This window comes from Perna viridis, chromosome 5 (assembly GCF_037379345.1).
Source record: "Perna viridis isolate PV_CMFRI_1.1 ecotype Kerala chromosome 5, ASM3737934v1, whole genome shotgun sequence".
Classification (NCBI taxonomy): Eukaryota; Metazoa; Mollusca; class Bivalvia; order Mytilida; family Mytilidae; genus Perna; species Perna viridis.
Window position 1 is genome coordinate 41,905,318 of NC_142449.1, and position 22,812 is coordinate 41,928,129.

A 22,812-nucleotide genomic window follows, 5' to 3' on the forward strand; every position below is an offset into this window, starting at 1 on the left:
AGTTTTTTTTATTCGCATTTTGTCCAGAAACTATTTGAGATATAATGTCATGTTACTGTATCACACAGACCTTAAAAAAATAATTTTTTTGTGTATATGGTATTGTTTCTTTTCAAACGAAACAATATTGTGTATGATACAAATAGTGTTTCTTTTGTTGACTAGTATACATTGCTATATAAAAATCATATAAGCTACTTCAGGTTAACTATCAAAACATTAAAATCAAATAGTAAATGAACAAGTCTACCTCATTGTGGTCGTGTCTTATGAATAACTTACAAAAGGTTCAGTAAAACTCTTAAAGGTTTTTAAATTTGGCTTTGAAGCTTTTCAAATCAAACTGGATATTGCATATTTAATATAATGTTTGCTTAGTTAGCTGACAAAAACTATTTTGCAGTTAATCAACACAAAACTTTGACATCTTTGTACAAATATGGAGCAAAAGTGTGTACAATTTGCCAAAAAAAAAAACCCCACTTAATTCAGGTTATATTTTTGTTATCGCGGGAGATTTTAGCAAAATGCTTTGAAAACTTAAATATTCCAAACAAATAGGCCTATACGTTGACAATTCGTGGCAAAATATTCAGTTTGTGGATGCATGTGGCCTACTTTAATGTCGAACACCATCAGCAAACCTCTGAATTCCGTCAGAAGATAAAGACCGATACATAAAAACGATACTTAGAGAACTTATTCTGACACATAAATGTTGTAACAGCTCGTACAATTTCACAACCTGCGTTCAATTTGCCTCTTTTTAACAGAGGATTATCCCGAATATATATTTTTAGTGAGTAAGCTAAAATGTTCAGTAAGTAGCATCAGATAGTTTTATGAACGAATATACACGTTTCCTGTAAGCAAAGGTTAAATAGTGGGACCTACATAAAGTGCCATATTTAAAGATTGAAGAATTAAAAACCGTCGTTGAATCAAAGTGACTAAAGAGTAATGTGTTTGTTTAGCGAAGTTATGAAAAATTTTAAATAATATTTTATGCGATATTTAAAAAAAAATTAGAATGATTCTTACCTATTCAAAAATTAAAATGAAGTCGGATATAGTAATATTTTAATTTTCTAATCAAAGCTAATTAAAACATTTTTATGTTGTTTAGACAATCCCGTTTTATCTAACTGTACTCTTACCTTAGCATTCATATTATTCATATTCTCTTTCATTTATACCCCAAGATTGAAATAGCAATTGATTGTAACAGGATAGTTTAATTCCATTTTTTAACTACAATATTCAAGTTTATGAACACATTTTGATTCCTTTAGAACACCTGTTTTAAATAAATGTTTTTTTAGTATAGATCTGTGCTCTAAGAAGACCTATTTACTAATAAGGATCGATGTCGTTAATATAGGCATGTGTATTCGTCAATATACTTTTATTCATTTTGAAAATACTAGAATTTAAGTTAAACGTTAAGATTATTGCAATTGCTATTAAAGGTGCGTGTGGATTAATTGGGACAACGCTTTGAAATGACACAGTGTAAACAAATGAAGCGATCCATGCTGTTTTTAGTAACCACGTGAGATAGCCGTACTTGAAGTATTTATATTGTTCCGCTGGGAAATTGTGAGCTAAAAATTATCAACTTAACTTAAGTTACATGGTTAAGATTAACATAAAATCTTGCAACAAGGAATGATTCTATAATGAATACAAATTATTTTTGTGCTCTCAAAGCTTGTAAAGGAACATTTCTTGTTTTATTATTGGCAGTAAATTTAAAACTTATTTTGAAAACTTAACTCATTTACTTGTGTTTCTACTTACGTGGGTTTGGTTAGTTCATGTTCTTTGTTGTGCGTGTCAGTTGTCCCTGTCTTGTGTTTATCCTTAGATTTCTGTTTGAATCTTATTTCAGACATTTGAGACATCATAACAACATCCCTAAACTTAGTAGACGGTACCGCACCGATAAGGAGTTGTTTTGGATAAAAGAGTTAGGTTCTGCAAGCCTTACGGTTATAACGATAAAATAAAAGGTATTGGTATTCCACCTCGTCCAGATAACAATGAAATCAATGTAGTGACGGTGTTTATCACCTATCTTAGAAATAAACGTAGCAATGGCCCGCAGGACGGTTAAGCTCTATTTCATGCGAAAGTTATTTAAAAATTACGTGATCATTCCGTGACATCTACTAATTCAACTATAAAATGCTTTCGCCCGAACAGTTTTTCGCAACCAAATTTGTTAAAATTTTGAAAGACTATTTATATTAATGTATTCGCCCTTAGCTTTGCTGAAAAAAATGAATCGTCAGATCTGCCAAGCAATTCATAAATGAATTTTGTTTTGCGGTGAAATTTTGTTAATCTGTCAAAGTCGGAGTAAGATTGTTTTATTCCACTTTGCCTTATGACTTTTTTCTATATATAGATAGATTTCACTGGCTAGAATAAAGAAAAGTCAGAAGTATTCTTATATGCCATGTTGTATAAAAAATGTCGGTCAGTAGGCTAATGGAAATCAAAAACACATCGTTTTTTTAAAGCGTTTAGTTCATGTTTTTTTACCGTTCAAATTCAGTTTCATTATATATATATTACAGTTTGCTCTAAAACATATAAACTACACATGAAAAATTCACATTTACAGAGAAATATTCATATAGTAATCTACCTTTATCAGAAATAAAAATGGGTGCATATTATTTTACAGTGCATTTTATATACAAAAAGATATATACATTGCTAATCAATGGGTCCTTGAGCTGAAACTTGCATCATTAATTTGTTGTATTTCTAATGTACATGCCGCACAACCAAACCTACCATTGCATGCAGTTAAAAATCACTTGTTTTAAATTGGATTTTAAGGATTCATTTAAACACTTGTTTATGTTACGTTATTGAGTGAAAATCTTTACAAAATTCAGACATTGTTAATGTGTTGTAAAAATGATTCATGTTACAGAAATAAAAGTGTTTTTTGAAGACGAACGTCATATTTCGAAGTATCAACTCATACACAATCTATATTGTTAACCTAAAAAGTGCAACAACCGAATTAATAGTTAAGAATGGATTATGTTGTCTGTTACTGTTTCTGACTAAGCACCTAAGGTATGTTTTGTGGGGTTTTGACATACCCAAACAATCTCCTCTCTGTTTTTATAATGACTTCTTAATTTGTCGCTGAAAATGAGTTCTAAGAAAACAAATCTTCACAAGAACGTAAAATTGCTTCTTTTTTCATTTGCATTTTTGTTGTTTTTTTCAAAATTAATGAGTTATTACATTTAAATACAAATCAAGTTTTCTTTTACGAAAATCTTTTCAAATCAAGACGGCTAATCATACTTCTACTATTCCTTTGTTAAAATGAAAATACTTCTTTAATTGTAATTTTATGTTGTAAAATCTATTATATAATAGTTAAGAAACCGAATCCCATTTTTTAGTACATTTGCTTTTTTATAAAATATTTGGAAAATTCGTAAAAAATCGTGGAGTGTATTCCATGCATACAAGACACAAACAAAGTCCGTTAGATATATATGTATAATCAATGAACTGTAAAATGAATGTTCAAAGAAAATACGCAACTTTTATTTTAGCCATCTTAAAGTCACGACTGAAGGGATTAAGTTGGAGAAGCTTCAATAGTTTTGTTCCTGTTTTAGTGGTGTCCCAGTTGCTCAGTTTCTTTTGTTATTTTGTAAGTATTATATTACTTACTTTATGTTCTTTGTTATGTTTGTCTGTTTTCCAGATCTGGTCTGGTCTGGATTACTTTCTATTGATTTTCGATAGAATCTTGGTTCCCTTGATTACTCTTTTAACCCATGCGAAAAAAAAACATGATTCAAACCGACTGAAAACCATGGTTTCAACTTGTACAAAGATCAAAACTTTCCCATTTACGAAGAATAAGGACTCAACCGCATACGAATTAAGGTTTCTGTGGTAAAAAATGAAGTCTTCAATTGATTAAAATTCACGTTCAATTCTGTATAAAACTTACGGTTCAACCCCATATAAAAATATTTAAGCCGAAACCCTTTCACTCTTCCAAAACATAAAAAAAAACACCAAAATGTCTCCTGTCTGCATAACTTTCAAATAGGACGTATATGTCTTACCAAATTGCCACTTACGAGTGAAAGATGAAAGAATTGAACGTTCGACTAATAGGTTCTTACACGAGTCTCTAATAAAGATCTGGTTTGTCTTCCATGAATGTGAGGCATGCCGTGTTTTGTCGAGTGGAGCGTAGCGGAACGAGTGAAAATACGGGGGCTCGTAGAGGGGGTGGGGTCATAGTGTATGTCAAGGATAATGTCAATGCTACCTGGCGATTTGACTAAGAATTACAAGACCTAGAGGTAATATGGATACAACTAAATATACGTGATAAAAGGGTTTTATATGGGACTTTTTATATCCCACATCAAAGTAATAATGAGGTATGGAGTAGGATAGAATGTTCTCCAGAGTTTGCCATAAATGATGATTCTTGTGACAAGGTAATATTAACTGATTCTAAAGCTAAACAAGGTGAACTTAAATTCAAGTCGTTGTGTGCTACGCATAGTTGAGAGCAATTGATAAATAATTCATCAAATTTTACTGAAAATTCATCGTCAGTCATAAATTGTGTTGTCACTAGTTGTATTGAATTTGTGCCTTATGCTGGGGCACCTCCTTTATTAGACAAGGTTAGGTATCATTGTCCTAATATTTGGATGTTAAATTCTAAAAAACCAACCAATAGTTCATTCCAGCGTAGAATATGGCTGATCAACAGAGGCGATTATGATGATTATTGTCAATTATTATCAAATACCGATTGGCATTGTGTATTCTTGTCAGATGATATTGACCGAATTTTTCTGACGTCATCTTGGATTCGATTGGCGGATTGATCCCAAACAAATTGGTTATGGTTCGGAAGTTTGATGAATGATCTACGGAGACTGATCCGTAAAAGGAAGCGTATGAACTCCAAAATACAAATAGTGTTATGTCTTGTTTTAATTCACAACATCGTCTACAAACATCGATGCTTTAAGTAAGTTATTCGCCGTCCACACTTGTTTTTATGTTATAGTAGAGACGTCAGATATTGCAGCTCGAACATTGAATAGTGATATAGAAATGAGTTACGCGATATTTGGTGCGATTTAATCATAAAAAATGGAAGCGATGTTAAAACGTTAACACGTTAGAATACAAGACAAAATCATTCTCTTTTACAGATGAATAATTCTGTTCTTCAAGAGGTCTTCTTCAGTTGCAGAAACTCGATATCTACTTCTCCAACGACGGTTCCTGGCATGATCACGAGGATTATATCATTAAAAGTCATACAATAGGATTAATATTCTACAACGTGCACGATTGAATATGTCGTTTATCAGATCGATCTTAGAATACGGAGACGTTGTTTGGATAACGGTTTACAAATCTTGATAAACAAGATCGAGGGAGTCCAAGTAGAAGCCATGCGAATAGGTACCAAATTGATACCGCTGGACGAGTTAAATCGCAAAACCGGTTGGGGAAAACTCTCCAATAATAGAAAAAAAACATAAATTTGTGATTATGTATAGGATGGTGAATGGTGACACCCCAGAGTATTTGAGTACCTTGATGCCTAACGCGCGGACTAACATCAATGACCACTTTACCAATCACATAACTTAACCGAGTTACGTACTAGGACGTCGTTGTACTCCAATTATCTTCTGCCGTTAATTATCAAAATGTGGAACGACCTTCCAGTCACCACTCGTGATTCTAGGTCTTTGAATATATCCAAAATGCAAATTAATATTTCAGCTCTAAGAATTAATAGAAAACAGAAAACAGAACAGGGAGGTCTTTATTAGTTAGACAAAAGGGTGTGATCTATGATAAATCGAGCCCTAAATTTTTCATTTTATCAAAATAAAGACCTCCACCTCCCTTGATCGTCATGAAGGCAGTATCCAACGATATAGTGAAAAAGAAAAGCCTAGAAGTAGGATTTGACATCTTATATTTACGTTCATTTGTTCCCTATACGAAGTTTACCTGGTGCGATAACTTGATAATGAGGTATTGACACTTCGGTAATTGTGTTATTTACTGGAAGACGCCCGCAAACTAGTAAACTGTGCAAAAGAACATTTAGCAAACACGACGGGCAGTTTGTTATTATAGCGAGCACCGCGAAGCGGTGTTAGCTCTACGGTTATTACGTTTCTAAATTTCCCTTCAAGTTCCCCAATATACTAACGAAAAGTCATGCCCCGAAGTAACAAAAAGTGACTGTCCTTACGGAGAAAATTCATCATTTCCTTCAATCAAACAAATAAAAAAATATAGGTTTAGATTACGTTTTAGTAAAAATTAATTCATCTTTTCTGATAGCTTTTTTTACTTATTTAAAGACGTGAATGTAGTGTTTTTTTAAAAACATCGGGACACATGTGGATGTACTTACGTGTATCTCTGCTGTTCCGCCATTGCTGTTGTCAAGAACCTAACCCGTCTTGGAAAAAAATAATAACTCCGATTGTATTATCCAAATCGAAGCATAGTTCGGAAAGGCAATTATCTTCTTGTTTGAAATTTGCAGCTGTCCTCTGAATGTCGTTTATGTCACATGATATATTTAAAATATTCCCACCATCTTGGAGAACTGTGGTATTTCCGGTATCTGTACAGATTGATCTGACCGGCCAAAACTGAAATGGATGTTGCTAGAGACGCCCTTAAGGGATACAAAATGTAAGATATTGCGAAGTGCTATAAACTTATCAACCAATTTGAGAGCGAGGGGAAAATGGGGTATAGGGTTAGAATTTTGGGAAAAAAATTTCAAGTAATTCATTTATTGAAAAAAACTCCCCCATTAATAAACAAGACAGATTTCCGAATAGAAATATTGAATTCGTTTGCTGCTTAAATATGAATAAAAATATTGCCTTGGCGAAGCAAAACTTTTCATACGGGTCGACCCCCACCCTCTTTGTAATGTCCTTTATTATGTTTTCGACAGACGGTGCATGTATGGTAAAGCTCACGGGGCTCGCTGATGTAGACATTGCCTACTCCATAATAGACCTATACATTCGTTTCATTTAAATAATTTATGTATGTTTGACGGAACCAATCATTCTGACGAAGGCAAATGATATTTGAAATACCTTGCAAGGTGGTATGGAATCCTCCCTACTCAATATTTAATTAGTCTAAACCTTCACACAGCATATAAAGTTCCGGGTCACTGAGTCACTCGATAGTTTTGTTTTTTGTGTTCATTGGGAAATGAGTATGGGGAGGTCTACCGGAGGGGATTATTTGAGTGCATATTGACAACCTCATTTGGCAAGATAAAGGGGACAAAGTATATTCCTCGAAGGTCTACGTCGGAACATATCAAGACTTTACTCCCAGCGTTACCACTTGTATTTGGTATATAGGTCATATCATGTTCATCATGAGTGACCCGTTTTAAACAAGTACCAGTCTGAAAAATGAGTGCTATAAAATAAATATTTGAGAAGGTTTGTTTTAAAACAATGACTTAATTCTGAAAGCAAGTTGTCAAAATACACTATCAAAATGGCGGAATTGGACATACCTCGGAGGGGGGGGGGGTGGTTGCACTACACTGATAAACGTCTGAACGACGGTCTATTCAGTTATTGAAAAAGTTCATATACAGTTTTATAGATTTGGTTATATATCCTATAATTTCGAATTTCATTTACAATTCCATATTATCTCAAATTAAAATCTTGATATGCAATTTATTTTTATTGTCACACATTGCATTAATCGTGAAGTACGATGTTTTTCCTATCAGACACACTATATAAGGTCTTTCTTCCATTTCGTCCGAGGTGAGAACTTAGGAAGCATGGTAAGATTGTTATAGGTTGTAAACTTTCATTATAACGAACTATTTTTTCCCTTTTACGATACTTTGTTCTGAAAGAGATCTTGTTTTAACTGCGGAATACTACTTTGTTTATATTCGATAAATGATGTAAATAGTAAAAAAAAAAAAAACAAAAAAAAAACAAAAAAACAAAAAAAACATAAAACTATATTTATTTGTTTTCAGTTTTTAAACAATAGTATAAACACAAATATTAAGTTCATACTATCCCTTGTATACTTTCCTGTTCTGAACAACTGCAAATCAATAACTTCTCAAAGACGCTCGTTTTTATTGTTTTCTTAGTGACATAAGACATAAATCGTCATTTAAAAATTAAGAAGGTCGAGTACGCTATTTTTCTTCTTCTGCCAAATTTAGGCAGAAAATTCTCAAAATTGTGGACATTGTGATGTTGACTTAACATATTAAGTAGATAAATATTAAGTTCTTTTATTCCCATTTTATCACCGGATTAAGTGCTTTTATTGAGATTTTTGATTTACGTCCTTTGTCCTTTATGTACACAAATAATTCTTAGGTAAATGTAACCAGTGAATATTAGGATATTTTTCGTGAGTTCTGATTACTTCAAATATAAAGTCTTAATCACTGAAAATATAAGGTCATTTCCTTAATGGTAATTGCTGTCGTTACTCGTGTTTATTGTTTTGGGTACAATACCGTTATTACAAGCAGATATCTGCAAATAATGTATGTATTTCTAACCTTTACACTGCAACACGAAATGTTATTCAAGTAAATTAAACAATAACATCATGCTTGGTAAATGGCCAAAGTTTTTGTTTGTGTATATACATTTTGTTCAATATGCAAAGGAGCATGCTTAGTATAAATTTTAACGAGTATGACTTTTTTTAACAACTAGTCCAACATCGAGGACGTATATAATTTTCATGCTAATCTACTACCCCGCAGTTAACACAAACGATTTTATCATTCAATTGCTAATTTGTTAAAAAGAAATATCAGTACTTCTTTGAAATGTATGTTTGATTATGCCCAGGAAATGAAGCTCACTACAATGTGTATAATTATATTGGCTTTTTACGGACATCAATCACAACAGAAATTGGAGTCTGGACTTGCAATTTTTACGGATTATGCCGTTTTAAAGGAGAAAGTTTCTTCATTAGAAAGCGCTTGGAAAGACATTGAAGGATATGAACTTTGGTTTAAATGGCGCCGCCATTGTAAGTATAGCAAAAGTAAAAGTGTACAAATTTTGCAACAATCATTTTGATATGTTTTAAAACAACCAAAACCCCGAAAAATAAATCAAAATGATAAGTCATAACAATGCATATGTCGTAAATTTCGAAAACATGTTTTCATTTGTTTTATATACACAAAACATAAATTACCATAATGGCCGTTTAAATATTATTCTACATTTTAAACAACAAATGTTTACATGCCAGTGTATATAAATTTTGAAATTACTTGCATCGAATATTTTATTTGATATTTTAAAGATTATATATTTAAAAGTTAAAATGTGGAACAAATATTAATTTTTCGATTCCCCCTTTAAGTACACAAAATACAAATGTTTCTACACATCATACGTTACCTGTGACATTAAGTGTCTTACATTTGAAGCATGAGCGTAGTTCATAAGGTCATGTTTTTATCTGATTTATATTATGGGAAGATCGATTTAAAAAGGATTATATTGTCAAATCTATCATACGTAACATCATTTCATACAACATGTTTTTACCCATTAAACACAATATGTTCCATCGCAAATTCTGCCGTCGTTTCAGAACCCAAAAAGTAAGATATCTAGAATTAGAAGACCAAGATCTATGCCAGGTTTTTTGCAATAAGGCTTCACGACTTGGTTAATTAACATCGAGATAAAAGTCATCAATACTAAATTTGATAGTCGAGATTTTAATATCGTGGATAGATATTGTGTATCCATCGGGTCCACGAGAACCGTCCAACATTTCCTTTTATCGTTCGTCTTCAATTTACCACTGACATGATTAATACTGAGGAAGTCGTGTTGATCCACCTATTCCGAATTTGAAGTTTAGTCCGGGTTAGTCATTTACTTCAATCTGTTACTGTTTGCATTTTTCCAGTTATTCTACGTTTTTTTTATGTTGGGTCAACTGTCTCCTTCTAATCGTTTTCCCCGGAATTTATTCTTTTTTATACCACTCAAATCTCAAAAAATTAAACCTACAAAAATCACTTACAATACATAAAGAAATGATTAGTCAGCATACCCCTTTCGGAATATGCATTTCTTTCAGCAAAATTGTGAGGTTTATTGGTAGTTGTATAGTCCTATTTGTTTTTTAAGAAATTATATCTTCTATATTTCAAAAATGCCAATTAAATCACAATTTGTTTTCAATAATTATCAATACATTAAGTAGAGTGATTATATATAGTATGAACAAAAATATTTCAATAACTCTAAAATTCATTTATTGCAGCACACACGGAAGGATTCTTTCATACTCTCTGCATATCAGCGCTTATAACACGAGGTTCAAAGGTTACGTGCTTGAACGAGTTGCTTTATAATGGAGGAATATTTGAAAGTTTTACAGCTTCAAAGTCTGGACTATATCAGTTCTCAGTGACAATAGTAACTGACCAAGTAAAGTTCTGTAATTTGGGTTTCTTCAAAAACGAAACATTGCTTCTAAATATGTACGGACATTTTCAAGCATCAGAAACAACTAACCCAGTGTTGGAATTGAAGAAAGGTGACATTGTTTCCATTAGAAACCTTCATTCTGAGCCCTGTCAACCCGGTTCCAATTCTCATATATCCGGATTTTACATTGGTAAATAAAGTCATACATATATATAATGTTATCTTTTGTCTTAGTTTTACAGATCGAATATTAGAGTATTCATTTTTATTTTCTATTTATTTAAAGTTTAGTCTTTTCTAAACGTCTCTTCATTGCCAAAATATGTTTTAGAAGTAGGTATTCCATTCATTCATTTACTTTACGAACCATCGCTTATCAAAGAATGATCAAGGGAACCAAGGTTATAGTGGTTATCAAAAGAATGTAATCCAGGGACAAAGACCAGACATGGGGAACAGACATATACAGCAAAGAACATGAAGTAACTAAAATCATACATACAAAGTAACAAAAGCAAATGAACAACTCGGACTCCAGTAAAAACTGGGAGCATAGACCATGTGCACCGGTAGGTTAAGCGTCCTCTGTTTTTTTTTCTAGAAAGTTCAAAAATAGAAAATAGCAGAGAGTGATTCAAGGTTAAAAAAATCAAATGATGTTTTTTAGTCAACATACGACATATAGAACTTTTGTTATACAGAAATGTCTTCTTGAAAGAAAAATGAATTCATCTCTTACATAAATAAACCAAATCAAGAACGATACATCTACAAAGTTGCCAATTACCTTACATTTTAATTTGTTTGAACTCAAAAGCGCAAAAACTGATTAAAAAACCAAGAGTACTGGTGTGGTCATCAACTGTTTCTAAATAAGAAAAACAACTTTTTTGAAATGCACTTGTCTGAGTGATTTTAAATTTGTAAGGATTACTGCTCAACGAAAAGGTTAAAACACCAATACTGCATATTTCGTGTTCCTTTGTTTGATGGCACAAAACAGATGCGAACAACGTGAAAACTAATAAAAAACCTGTATTCAACGTAATCACAATGGTCACAACATATCTTTGAATAAGATTTAATTGTCAGTCTTTGAGATTTTGAAGTGATTAACCTGTTCCCTATGCAATTTGACCAACTTTCTAGATAGAATTTTGCGCCTAATATAAAAATAACTTAGCTAATGATATATGTTTGTAGATCAAGGTTGGCACCGAATACTTCCAAATTCGTTGCCATGACTACATAAGTGATATCTCGTATCCAGATCATCCAAACGATATCTGTCTGTTTAAAAAAAAGTCTTTTTTCCTTCACTGCTTTTCGTTTTTAAAGGAATTAGGGATATGTCGTGCAAGAAGCAGACACATTTATTTTTCTTGCACATTTTTGTCACTCCGTTTCTCCCGTTCCAACATTTTAGTTCTCTTGACTGTTTAGCATGTTTGTGTCTGTTGTTCTTTTGTTTTACTAGTGTTTTGTTTTGTTTTCACAATAAAAACTATAAAGGGACCTTTTCAAATCATCAAACAGTAATACTACATCAATATTTTTGATTAAATTAACAATTTAACAAACGTGTATATAGAGTCTTCTTCCAACAATGCTATACAACGTACACATACATTCATGAAGGGCATATATCAAATCATAATAAATTCAAGTAAAAATGAATTTGATTTTGAATAAGTTTAAGAGCACAATGGAAAACAAAAGCGTATTGCGATTTACTGTATTTTCTAAAGCATGCATAACACATACACATAAGATCTACTACAATTTGAACTCTGGGCTGATCGTAGTAAAGGAAAGATTCCAAACACCGCAGCTTTGATTTATTTTACTTTTGACCATTTATTTCCGATGGTCGTTAACTCAAATATCGAGGAATGTCTTCTTTATGCAAGAAGTGTTTTCTTGGGATTGCCAACTTAAATTTTGATAAGAGGTTTACATATAAATTTGTCATTTTAATCCTACCATTTTCGTATCTCTAAAATATTTTATTTATGGATTTTGAAAAAAAGTATAACAAGATACTGGACGTGTAAGTTCATTGTGTCAAAAATATCCCTAACCATGAACCATGAACATGTAAGAACTCGTTAGTAAACTTAACACAATCGACAATCTAGACCGAAATGATTACAATATACCCACATTAACAAAGCAGATTTAGTACAAATTTTTGTAAAAGTACTATCAACAAATGAGTTTGAATTTACCGGTAATGCATACATCCAACGCACAGGCTGAGCTATGGGAGCAAAAACAAGTGGCCACATCTGCGACATTAGAGCTTATGAATTCATTGAATCTATCTTGAACAAAGTCCCATGCAGGGAACATATCATTTTGCACAAAATCAATTATAATCAGCTCTTACAGATCCTAACTACGCGTGTTTGTCGAATTAGCAAACTAGCAGACAGAGCACATGAACTACTCATGTTTACCTTTGAATTATCAAAAGAGTCGATTTACAATTTGGATATTACGATATACAAAGGCCAGCGTTTTAAAACAAAATCTGTCATCTTTTAGCGCTATAGAGAGACCCTGAAAACCTGAATACTTTGAAAGAAACCTCGAGAACTTGGTTGCAAAGCCAGTAAAATCAAAGTAGCCATCAACTAGGCAATGAGAACCCCCTGCATCAGAACACTCAACTATAACAAAAATCGCTCCAATAGATCTCAAACCTCTTTAACAGTTGTGACCTTATTCCAACTAATTCAATATCAATTACTTACATAAAATAATCATGTTATTTCGAAATCCCTCCTCTCTAACCACAACGAAGGAAATGATATTAATATCACGGATAAATAAAGAATCACAAGTATATACTGTCTTTGGTATAATATCTTGCATATAATTACAATTTTATTGGTTTGGACAGCTGATGATAACTGGCCATTATAATAAAGTATTACAATGAAATACACATATCATGACTGTAATTCACATATACCTCTACAAAATTTAACTATCAAATTAGAATATCCAAAGATGGGCAACACAGCATATCACAGCTGAAGCCTTTAATGAAGATCATTTCACCTACCAATAAAACCATTATCAAAATATGTTGTATCAATAAGATGTTGGCATCCAGTCATACCTAGGACACAATACAAATGTGATTTCCCAAATGACATCCATAACTGATCAATCACATTTAGATTAAATGTGGTGTGGGTTCTGATGTATTTAGACTAGAGAAGAAATCATACAAAACTACCTAATTGTAGGGTTATTGTAACACGTATGAGTTTGTTTATGATTGTATCAAAAGGCTAGCTCATGTTAGATTTATTTGTGTTTGAGCCTGTGAATTTGTAAGTATTATTTGAATGATATGATTCGAATATGGTTTATTACTAAAGATGTCATGCCTAACATATTTTCAACTTAAGTTAATAAGTTCGGAAATCTGTTGTCTGGTAGTTGCATACAGATTATTACTTGGAGCTGAATGATTCAAGATTTTTTGGAGTTATTGTCTTCCAGCAATAATAAGCCATGAGTTCAGTACAATTTATAACCTGACCTGATCTGACCAAACCAAAATCATCTTCATGCTGCTTATCCTCTATCTGAGATTAGTTTACAGGAAGTTGTCTGGACAGATTTTATTTCAAATATGTGAATCATTCATGATAGAAGAACGAACTTCATTGTATGAAACTTTGCATGTATTTATTGTAATTTTGAAAGACAAGTCAACTTTTGTGGAGTATATAAGAAATTGTTTCTTTTCTTTAGCTTTGCACAGTTAATTTTCAATGAAAAAAAATCCATCATATTGAGATACTTTTTGAGATCTTGTTACATATGAAAAGAGAAATGAGGGCCACTATATATTTAACATTGGTTTTTATTTGATCGAAACTGGCATGAGAATATATACATGGTGGGCCTCAAACTGCCTAGACATGGTTCTTATTCTATTAGTGAGATCAAAGATCAAATACACTCTGAAATTGGTATTCTTTTTGAAAATGTATGATTTCAATTTTAAGCATTTAATTAGAAATGTTAATTCGAGTCCATCTATATGATTTATTAGTAATAACTCTTTTTAAAGACTAATTCATGATTTATTATACAGTTTTGTATGAGTCATTTGTATGAGTTTTAAACAGTTATATGTTATAGTTTCTTGTAATCTTGTTTCAATTTTTGTACGGTTTATTATACAATGACTTATTACCTCATTTGCATGTAATTATTTTACTTGTTACTTATACAGAATTCATAAGTTTTGATGCGTGTTATTACACGATTTGTTTTGTTTAGGCACATAACTTATCCATTTCCATGAAAAAATAAGGTATTTTTTTTAAAATTGGCTTGCACAAAACGCAAAATCTCAAATATCAGGACCTTTAAAACGGACAGGAAAAGTTCGCAGACAGATGATACGGAGGATAGTGCTAAGTCCAACAAGAAAATTTCCCTGTAGCTTACTGCATTCACCTACATATCTGAATATTCTGAAGTATTGTCACTATCCTTGTGCAAATGCTCTACTGCTATCAATTAATATTTCTACAGTGTTTAAGTTTAACTATATTAAATAATTCAGTTTTGAACAAACTGTACAATTGATCACATATATAATTTATGTTGTTGTAATCAATGGAACGGAGCCGGGGAAGAAATTTGAATATATCTGTTAAAATCAATTGAAATCCTTTTCATCAAAGTACATTTTAGCATAAAATAGAGTCCTCATATATGTACTATCTGTTTTGAGGTTGTATGAAAACAGTAAATTAAAATTGTTTTCATTGTACGTCAAAAATAAGTTAAAGAGATTAACTATTCAGTCAGTAGATGGTAAATGGATTTGAAAATCAAGTGTAGTAACATCTAGGGATGTATCCCTTTGGGAAGATAGTTCCAAGCCACCAATTTAAAAATAATTCTTGGTGTCCTTAAGAACACATAAGTTTTTAACATGATGATTGCAAGGTACTTCAAGAAATATTTTTATGTGACTTTCTGGAAATAGGAACCCGTAGAGGTCTTGGATTGTTACGTTAAAGACTGTGACTTCCATTCAACCATGTAAACGATTTACCTCACACTTATATATAAGCTCAAGTACATGTACCAAAATTTGTTTTAGTTTATAATGAAGATTTTATTTCAGATAAGACAAACCTTTATATTGATTCTATTGTTCTTTCATTTACATAACAAAGACATTCATAATGCCGTTCTGGTACTATTTTGTAAAAATAAATACACGTGAAAATCATTTTGTGTTCCCCCTCCCTTTCCCCGTTCGGTCGAAAAAAGATTTGCAAGGTTTTACCCAAAGTTCTAAACCTGTTTTTGTCATACTAATTAGTAATGCACAACGAAAAGTTCACGTTACAAGTTGTATGTATGTTTTTTTCTGTTGATGGTTACATTCCGAGGGGTAGCTCGATCTCCTGACAGTCTCTGAATAATCTAATAAAATAATGGTTTAATAAAGTTTTATTCATTCCGGTTTTGTAGTTGTTGTTTTGGTTGAATAATTTTGATCAAAGATAATTGCCTGCAATAACTAGATTTTAATAGATATTTACTTTGTCGTTTTTAATCTTTGAAACGTGTGCATGTTTACTTTAACTTTGCAGATTTGTGTGACATATTTTTTCAAACAGATTGAGAACTTCTCTTTGTCATCGATGTCTAGATTAGGCCTGTATATTATTAGTTTGATATAATAATATAAGACGCATATCTTTATATGATTTAACTATTAACATATCTAACTTATTGTTTTTTTTAATATGTGTGCTTTTCAAATTAAGTATAATTCATATATTTTAATAAAAAGAGTTTTTTAGTTTCATTCATTTAATCGACGTATTTTCAACACCAATATTACAAGCTTTCAAGTGCTAAATACGGTCTTGCAATGGACATAATGTGTTTTCGTCTTGCAAGATGATTTGTCAGAGCAGCTTTGTCGTTCAGTTAGAGAATCGACCAATGACCCGTCCTTCCATCCACATTTGCATGATCTTTGACCTAATTTCCGGGCCTCCTGAAAGTCCTGGGATGAAGCAATAACAGAACCATGTTGTTGACATAAACTTACTGCTTTGTCAAACGTGAGTACTTCACGTCTATTATAGTTGTAACGGATAACAATGAGTTCTCCTAAAATAAAGGACAAATCAATATCAATGATCATTTGTAATTTTAGGTTTCACCACAGAATGACCGCATTTTTATATTACACGACATATCGGGAGGTAGACATAATTATAAATCATGACAGAACAAGCTTGTGGCAAATTGTATTTCACGACTTTCATTAACTTTATTTCTATACAAAAACTGTTTCATTTGCAGAATTTGTTAACTTTAAAAATAAATCGGAATACGAGTCAGTAAGTTATCTCACGTTCTTGCAGACAACTATCAAAGTTACTATTCTTTATTTTATGGCTATATTAGTTTTTTTTAAAAATATTTAATGATATTATTCATAAAGCATATCAGAAGAGTATAGTAGTTTGAATGAGGTTTACTAATTCATGTACACTAAAAAAATATTTTTGTTTTATTTGCACAAAATCATCTTATTGTAAATCTCTTACATGTCAATTTCTAAATGCAGTACATAATTTCCCTTTTATCTGTTTAATAGCGTGTATCGTCCAAAGCTAGGCTATAACATGTACTATATGTAGCTCCTATCATTGTCAAACTAAATTCATTACAATTCACAAATATCAAGTATAATAAAAAGGAATTGGTTAAAAATTTCATAACCCGAACCAACTTTCCCACGTACCCAAGTCACATTATCCACAAACATTCATTATTATAGATCATTAATATTTCAAAATTGAGTTCATAGACATTTCATAGAGATTGTTTTCCGAACAACGGCTAATTTGCAAGACACGCTGAGGCCGTAGGTCGTCAGAGCGTGCCCCATATAAAAACACGGGATTATGCTAGTAAGTCGAAATTCTGAAAAATCAAAGGAAGGTAGTTATTTGTTGTTGCATAGAAATCAGATACTATTATTGACATGTTGTTCACTCTGAATAAAATTTGCACACTTTACAAAATGTTAAAATTTGACTACGTGATCTTAAACCTCAAAAAGTTCAAGACAAGGATGCAATTTAAAAAAAAAAACAGAAATGTCCATTCTCAAAACACCAATTACTGCAGAAAAGTTCGTACACCATTTGTTTATAGTATAAACATTCGATACATATCTAGTTTTAACTTTTCAAGAGGCTAGAAAGTAGTAAATTTCAGTTCCGTGGCGCGTCCCGAAATTCCATCAAAATGAAGTTTTCAACTAATCAGGATTTTTGGACTATTCAACACAAACACATAACAAACAGTCATAACAGTTGAATTGTGATATCACATCGTCCTTTCACCTTCGTCCGTGTTGTGATATCGGAAATATCTAGATATCAAAGAAGGGATACAACAACCTGAGCATACCGATAAACAAATATGTTAGGCTATTTAACAGTTTAGTGTACAATACATGATGTAATTAATCAAGTCCCTATTGTACTTAGTCACCGTATTGGTCGAGCCGCGCATGCAGAGTGTCCAATAAGCCTACAAAATGGGCGAATTATAATATTTCCTATAATGTAAATTAAGGTATAATATGATCTATTTATCTTCATCTAATGACCCGAGCAGGTCCGGGTATCGAAAGAATAGGCCTGCAGCAGCGCTAGGCTTGTCGTAAAGGGCGACTAAATAGCGCTCAGAACTTTAGCCGGGAGCTAGGGTGCTCTGCCCACAGAGGAACTGGGTTGTGTGCCCCAGGTGGTGGAATGGGGTACCCCTGGCATGTTACATGCTGGGGTTGTCAGGCTATAATACGACAATCCTGACTGCAAACCATAGTGGTGCACCGTGTTGGGAAAAATGCCACGTTCCTCGCATGTTAAAAAACCCTACTATGGTATTCTCCCGGAGTAGGAACCATAGGGCTCCGCCACATGAGGCTTAATTGCCCGACCCTACCCTACCCACCTCTCCCTATTTCCAGTGGCAATCAAAATTTGTCGACCCCATTATCCTTGTGTCCCATCCCATTTTTCATTTTATCATCATTTCATATTCATTTTATCATCCGCTTCATGTTCATCGCCTGGATATAGCTGAAATATTGCTGCTCGGGCGTTAAACCCCAACAATCAATCAATCTTAATATAATATTGAACAGAAAAGTAAAGTGAATGCTCCTACATGCATTTATGAAAGTATTGGCCCACTTTTCGAGCGTCTTATATGAAATTCATAACGTTGTGCAGCAAAAACAGAGGTAATGTCCAATGTAAAACTTCAGGTTGTGCAATGCAGAAAAGAACAGTATAATCATATGAAATAGACAAAAAGATTTCATGGTGAAGAAATATAGATGAAAATTAACACATAGATAAGCGTAGTGAACACAGTATATTTGAATAATTTTCTAGGCAGGCGCATTCATTTTTAGATCATTTCCTTTCGACAAATATTGTCCCAATTTCACCACTTATTTCCCTCTGGCTACAGACGAACCTGTGTAAAAACAATGCGACACAAATGGCCAGCTCATGGTAAAACAATGATAAAATGGAGTTTCCCTGATTTATTTCTTAAATTATTTACATACCACAGAACATACTGTTGTAATAACTTTTTGAACCAACTGGACATGGTTGACATTGCTCCTCACTTTCAGAATAGTAATGGTTGCTCTGAGAACAACATTTATATTTACTAGTACTTCGCCTGGATCTACGGACATGCAAAAATATTATAAATTCATAAAGATAAAACAAATTCTTACCATCAAATAGCAATTAAATATACGTTTTTTTTCTATATAAATAAATGCTGATCAAGTGAATTTATTCTATGAGTGAGGTAGAAAAGTTACCAGAAATTATGTCACATTGAAATCTGGCTATCCTGTTAAAGTGAATTATTTTTTTTGGTGTAATAAAATTTGCAATGTATATTGCTATAATTACAATTACTGTTCATATCATCATTAGAACTTCATTGCGTAATCGGCTTAATCTGTGAGTCAATAAAACATATATTCGAACCGAGCCCACAATTAAGTAGACTACTCTAATTCATTGCTGTGTATTGCCTTCCCATGTGTATCAAAAATGTAACAAAAATAGAATAGAAGAAACATCATAAGAAATAAAAAATAAGTATTTCATTTTTGATGTTTCATCGGCGTGAAATATCGTCGGCCAGTTGCACAATTCGAACATAAAGTAATTAACATGTGCTACGGTCAACGCACGCTTCTAAACGCATTTGATGCATCAAAAATAAAGCATTCAAGTCTTAAATAACAAAAACTCTCTTTTCATTTTCAAATTGTACATTGTACATCATTGTTGCAGTTCATTTCAATATTTGATTACTAAAATGTAAATTACTGATATACAAATGTTATAGGTTTAAACAGAAGGCTTTGAACAAGGCACTCATAATAAACTGTATCTTTCAATAAAGTCATATGTTTTTTGTATCAAGTATAAGTACCTAGAGTATTGTTGTTTCTTTTTAAGATTAGCATTTTTGTTCTGGTTAACGGAACAAAATTGAATCCCCATAACAACGTCAACGTCTGTAACTGGTTCACTTAAATGCACATCTTCGTATCCTTCAATTCGTATGTTGAATTTGGAATAGATTGATGGTAATAATTGGTCTTTGTTTTGTTCATCTGAAATTCATATAAAATATACGTATTAAATCACAATGGTATTTGGTACTTTTCCCTCAGATAGATATTATATCTTTGGATCAAATTGCTAAAACAGTTTTCCATAAGTTGTATGGGAGAGATTTTGGCAGTTTACACTTAGTCCACCTCGCGGTTCATGAAGGGTAAACATTTTTTTACACAATCCGGTCAAAAATTGTAAGCGACCCTAAAATAAAGATTTAAACTGAGACGTTAAAAAGTGTTAATGCATAAAAATACGTCTTCCGACATTGAATGTAGATTTATATGTTTCTAAAATATTTGAGTGTTATTTGGCATTTGTTATTTGGATTTATCCACATTTTACCTTAAATATTAATTTCCGCTTTTATATTGCTTTAAAATGAACTGCAAAAGCAGATTTTGTCATACTCCAACTCACTCTGAGATGTAAAGCACAAATTGGTAAACGACGGACGAACGTTATGTCCACAATGAAAATATGGATTAGTAAAGCTCTTTAGTTTACATCTTCCGTTGATGCCGTCCAGGTAAGATACCACAAAACGATCTGCTATTGGCTTTATTGGAGACAACACATACTTTGTTTTTGAATCATCTCGTAATCTGTTATCAATATTAGTTGGAGTTACGTACACATAAATCTAAGAAAAGACATGTTCGTTAGTTGTACTATACAAAGCAGGACCTCTTTCGTTTTCAAACTAATTTGCTGTTATTTGTTATTGATGAAAAACGTGCACTTTATTCGGCTCTAGTATTTTATCAATACATCAAATAATAATATTCCTTACATATTTAATAAAATTTCTTATCGATTTGAATGGTCTAATTGAAAGATGATAACTTATATTTGCTTTACGTTTGCTTAATCGATCTCCAATTGATTAATTTTTAAATAGTTACATGTAAATAAAAACTACTTCGTTTTTTTTTCAAAATTACTTCATACTGCATAGGAAATTAATAAGTACGGATATTTATAGAGATAATACAGGTAATGTTTACAAACGTATACAAAATATAAATTTAATCGATTCTCTGATAGGTTTGAGAAGGTAAATTTAAAGAAAGGGACTCAACCCTTACAAATCATATGAATGTTTGTATTCAGCATTTTATACCAATCTCAGCATCAAAGTTACTTAGGTTGATTTTATTATGTTTCAAATGAAAGCTTGAAAGCTTTTGGTGAAATTGAAAATGATACTAACATACCACTGATTTCAAGAGTTATGTCCCTTACAATATGCAATCTCCTTAAGGGCAGCTGTTAGGTGCCACCATTGTGTCATTATTCATCGGCAAAAGTAAACAAGACAAGTCAGATACATCTAATTCAAAATACATGGCCTAAATGCGACAACAGAAAATAAAATCGATATGTCTACTCCAGGCAGCGAACTGAACAAAAGTCAAATACTTACAAAAAATAAAAATCAGGAAAACAAAACATTAAACATACAAAATGAATAAATAGCAATAAAAATGTGGGGATGACATTAGGTATTGAGGAAGGGTAACCCCTCACACAGCAAGCGAATAAAAATCGGCGGAGTTACAGGAGTACCACAAATAATTGAGCAAATTCATGTGCGAATCACTCATTGGAGATATTATCTAATCAATTGAAAAACATAGATTATTTATAAATGATCAAAAAAATTACATATATATATATATATATAGTACACTTACCGAACGCGTTCGTTTACTTTTTGTTGGCATGTAAATTTCAAGCAACGACAGAAAAAAGCTATTATGTCTTTGAGATTTGGGAATTCTTGCATGTTTTATCCACCATTTACTATTAGGAATCTGAAATGCAACTGTTTCACCTTTATACAATCTAGCTATATCCAACCAAGAATAATCTCCTGTCTTGTTAGACCTCTTAGTTGAAACTGTAACATATTTAGATTCATAGCGACATGTTGGCTTTGAAAGGGCAAGCAGTTTGTCAATGTTTGTGGCCATACCATTGCATAAATCAGGTCTTCGTCCGTTTCTGTATTCCATAATATCACACAATGCATTCACACTTGTGGTCTGGAGTATATTATAAGACAGTGATGAAACTGCAGTCAACATAGATATACTTTCTATTGACAAATTGTCAGGATATTTCGCTTTTGGACCTTTGCCAAGTATCTTAGAGCTTTGGATTTGAGTAAGTCTTCCCATTAAGTTTGCCATTGTTTCCATCAGTTCAAATTGGAGGTCATATATCTCTTGCTGAATTGCAACAAGTTGTGAAGCTTCACGCTTTGCCCTTCGACATTCTCCTGTAGTATCACTTGCCCCTCTTTCTACATTTGCTAAAGAACTTTAAAAGAAGAATTTTTTAACATTTTTTGATTTGATTTTAATTTTGTTGCAATGTATTGGTTGTAGGTAACAAGGTTTTCAAAACTTTTCATACTTCTAATTGCATCATGAAGAAGTCTAGATGCTTCAGCAATTTCGTTTACAGATTCCAAAATGTCATCAGCATTTCCACTATCAAACAGCCACTTGAAAGGATTACCTGCC

General features: G+C 32.3%; 2 protein-coding genes across 2 annotated transcripts; one reads left to right on the forward strand and one right to left on the reverse strand.

Moving 5' to 3' along the window:
• The first annotated feature begins 7,868 nt into the window (after positions 1-7,868).
• On the forward strand, positions 7,869-10,760 carry LOC148617770 (uncharacterized). Its single transcript, XM_088581641.1, has 3 exons — positions 7,869-7,885; positions 8,931-9,117; positions 10,378-10,760. Exons 1-3 carry the CDS (start codon positions 7,883-7,885, stop codon positions 10,740-10,742), a joined length of 555 nt encoding a protein of 184 aa, XP_088437767.1. The 5' UTR covers positions 7,869-7,882; the 3' UTR covers positions 10,743-10,760.
• A 5,628-nt stretch (positions 10,761-16,388) lies between these two features.
• LOC148617771 (uncharacterized) lies at positions 16,389-22,606 on the reverse strand. The gene is made up of 5 exons (XM_088585315.1): positions 21,979-22,606; positions 20,702-20,924; positions 20,094-20,277; positions 19,201-19,325; positions 16,389-16,712 (listed from the first exon to the last, which is right to left on the reverse strand). The coding sequence occupies exons 1-5, from the start codon at positions 22,483-22,485 to the stop codon at positions 16,444-16,446; spliced, it is 1,308 nt and encodes a 435-aa protein (XP_088441441.1). The 5' UTR covers positions 22,486-22,606; the 3' UTR covers positions 16,389-16,443.
• Between the last annotated feature and the right edge of the window lie 206 nt (positions 22,607-22,812).

What these genes read in the sequence shown, in the direction of transcription:
- LOC148617770 (XM_088581641.1), top strand. An exon ending in GTTTAAATGGCGCCGCCATT is followed by an intron (nt 9,118 to 10,377) that starts GTAAGTATAGCA and finishes CATTTATTGCAG; the next exon opens with CACACACGGAAGGATTCTTT.
- LOC148617771 (XM_088585315.1), bottom strand. Translation starts at nt 22,485, where the DNA reads ATGGAAACAATGGCAAACTTAATGGGAAGACTTACTCAAATCCAAAGC. An exon ending in TTTGTGCTTTACATCTCAGA is followed by an intron (nt 20,278 to 20,701) that starts GTGAGTTGGAGT and finishes TATGAATTTCAG; the next exon opens with ATGAACAAAACAAAGACCAA. An exon ending in TTACAACAGTATGTTCTGTG is followed by an intron (nt 16,713 to 19,200) that starts GTATGTAAATAA and finishes CCTTTATTTTAG; the next exon opens with GAGAACTCATTGTTATCCGT.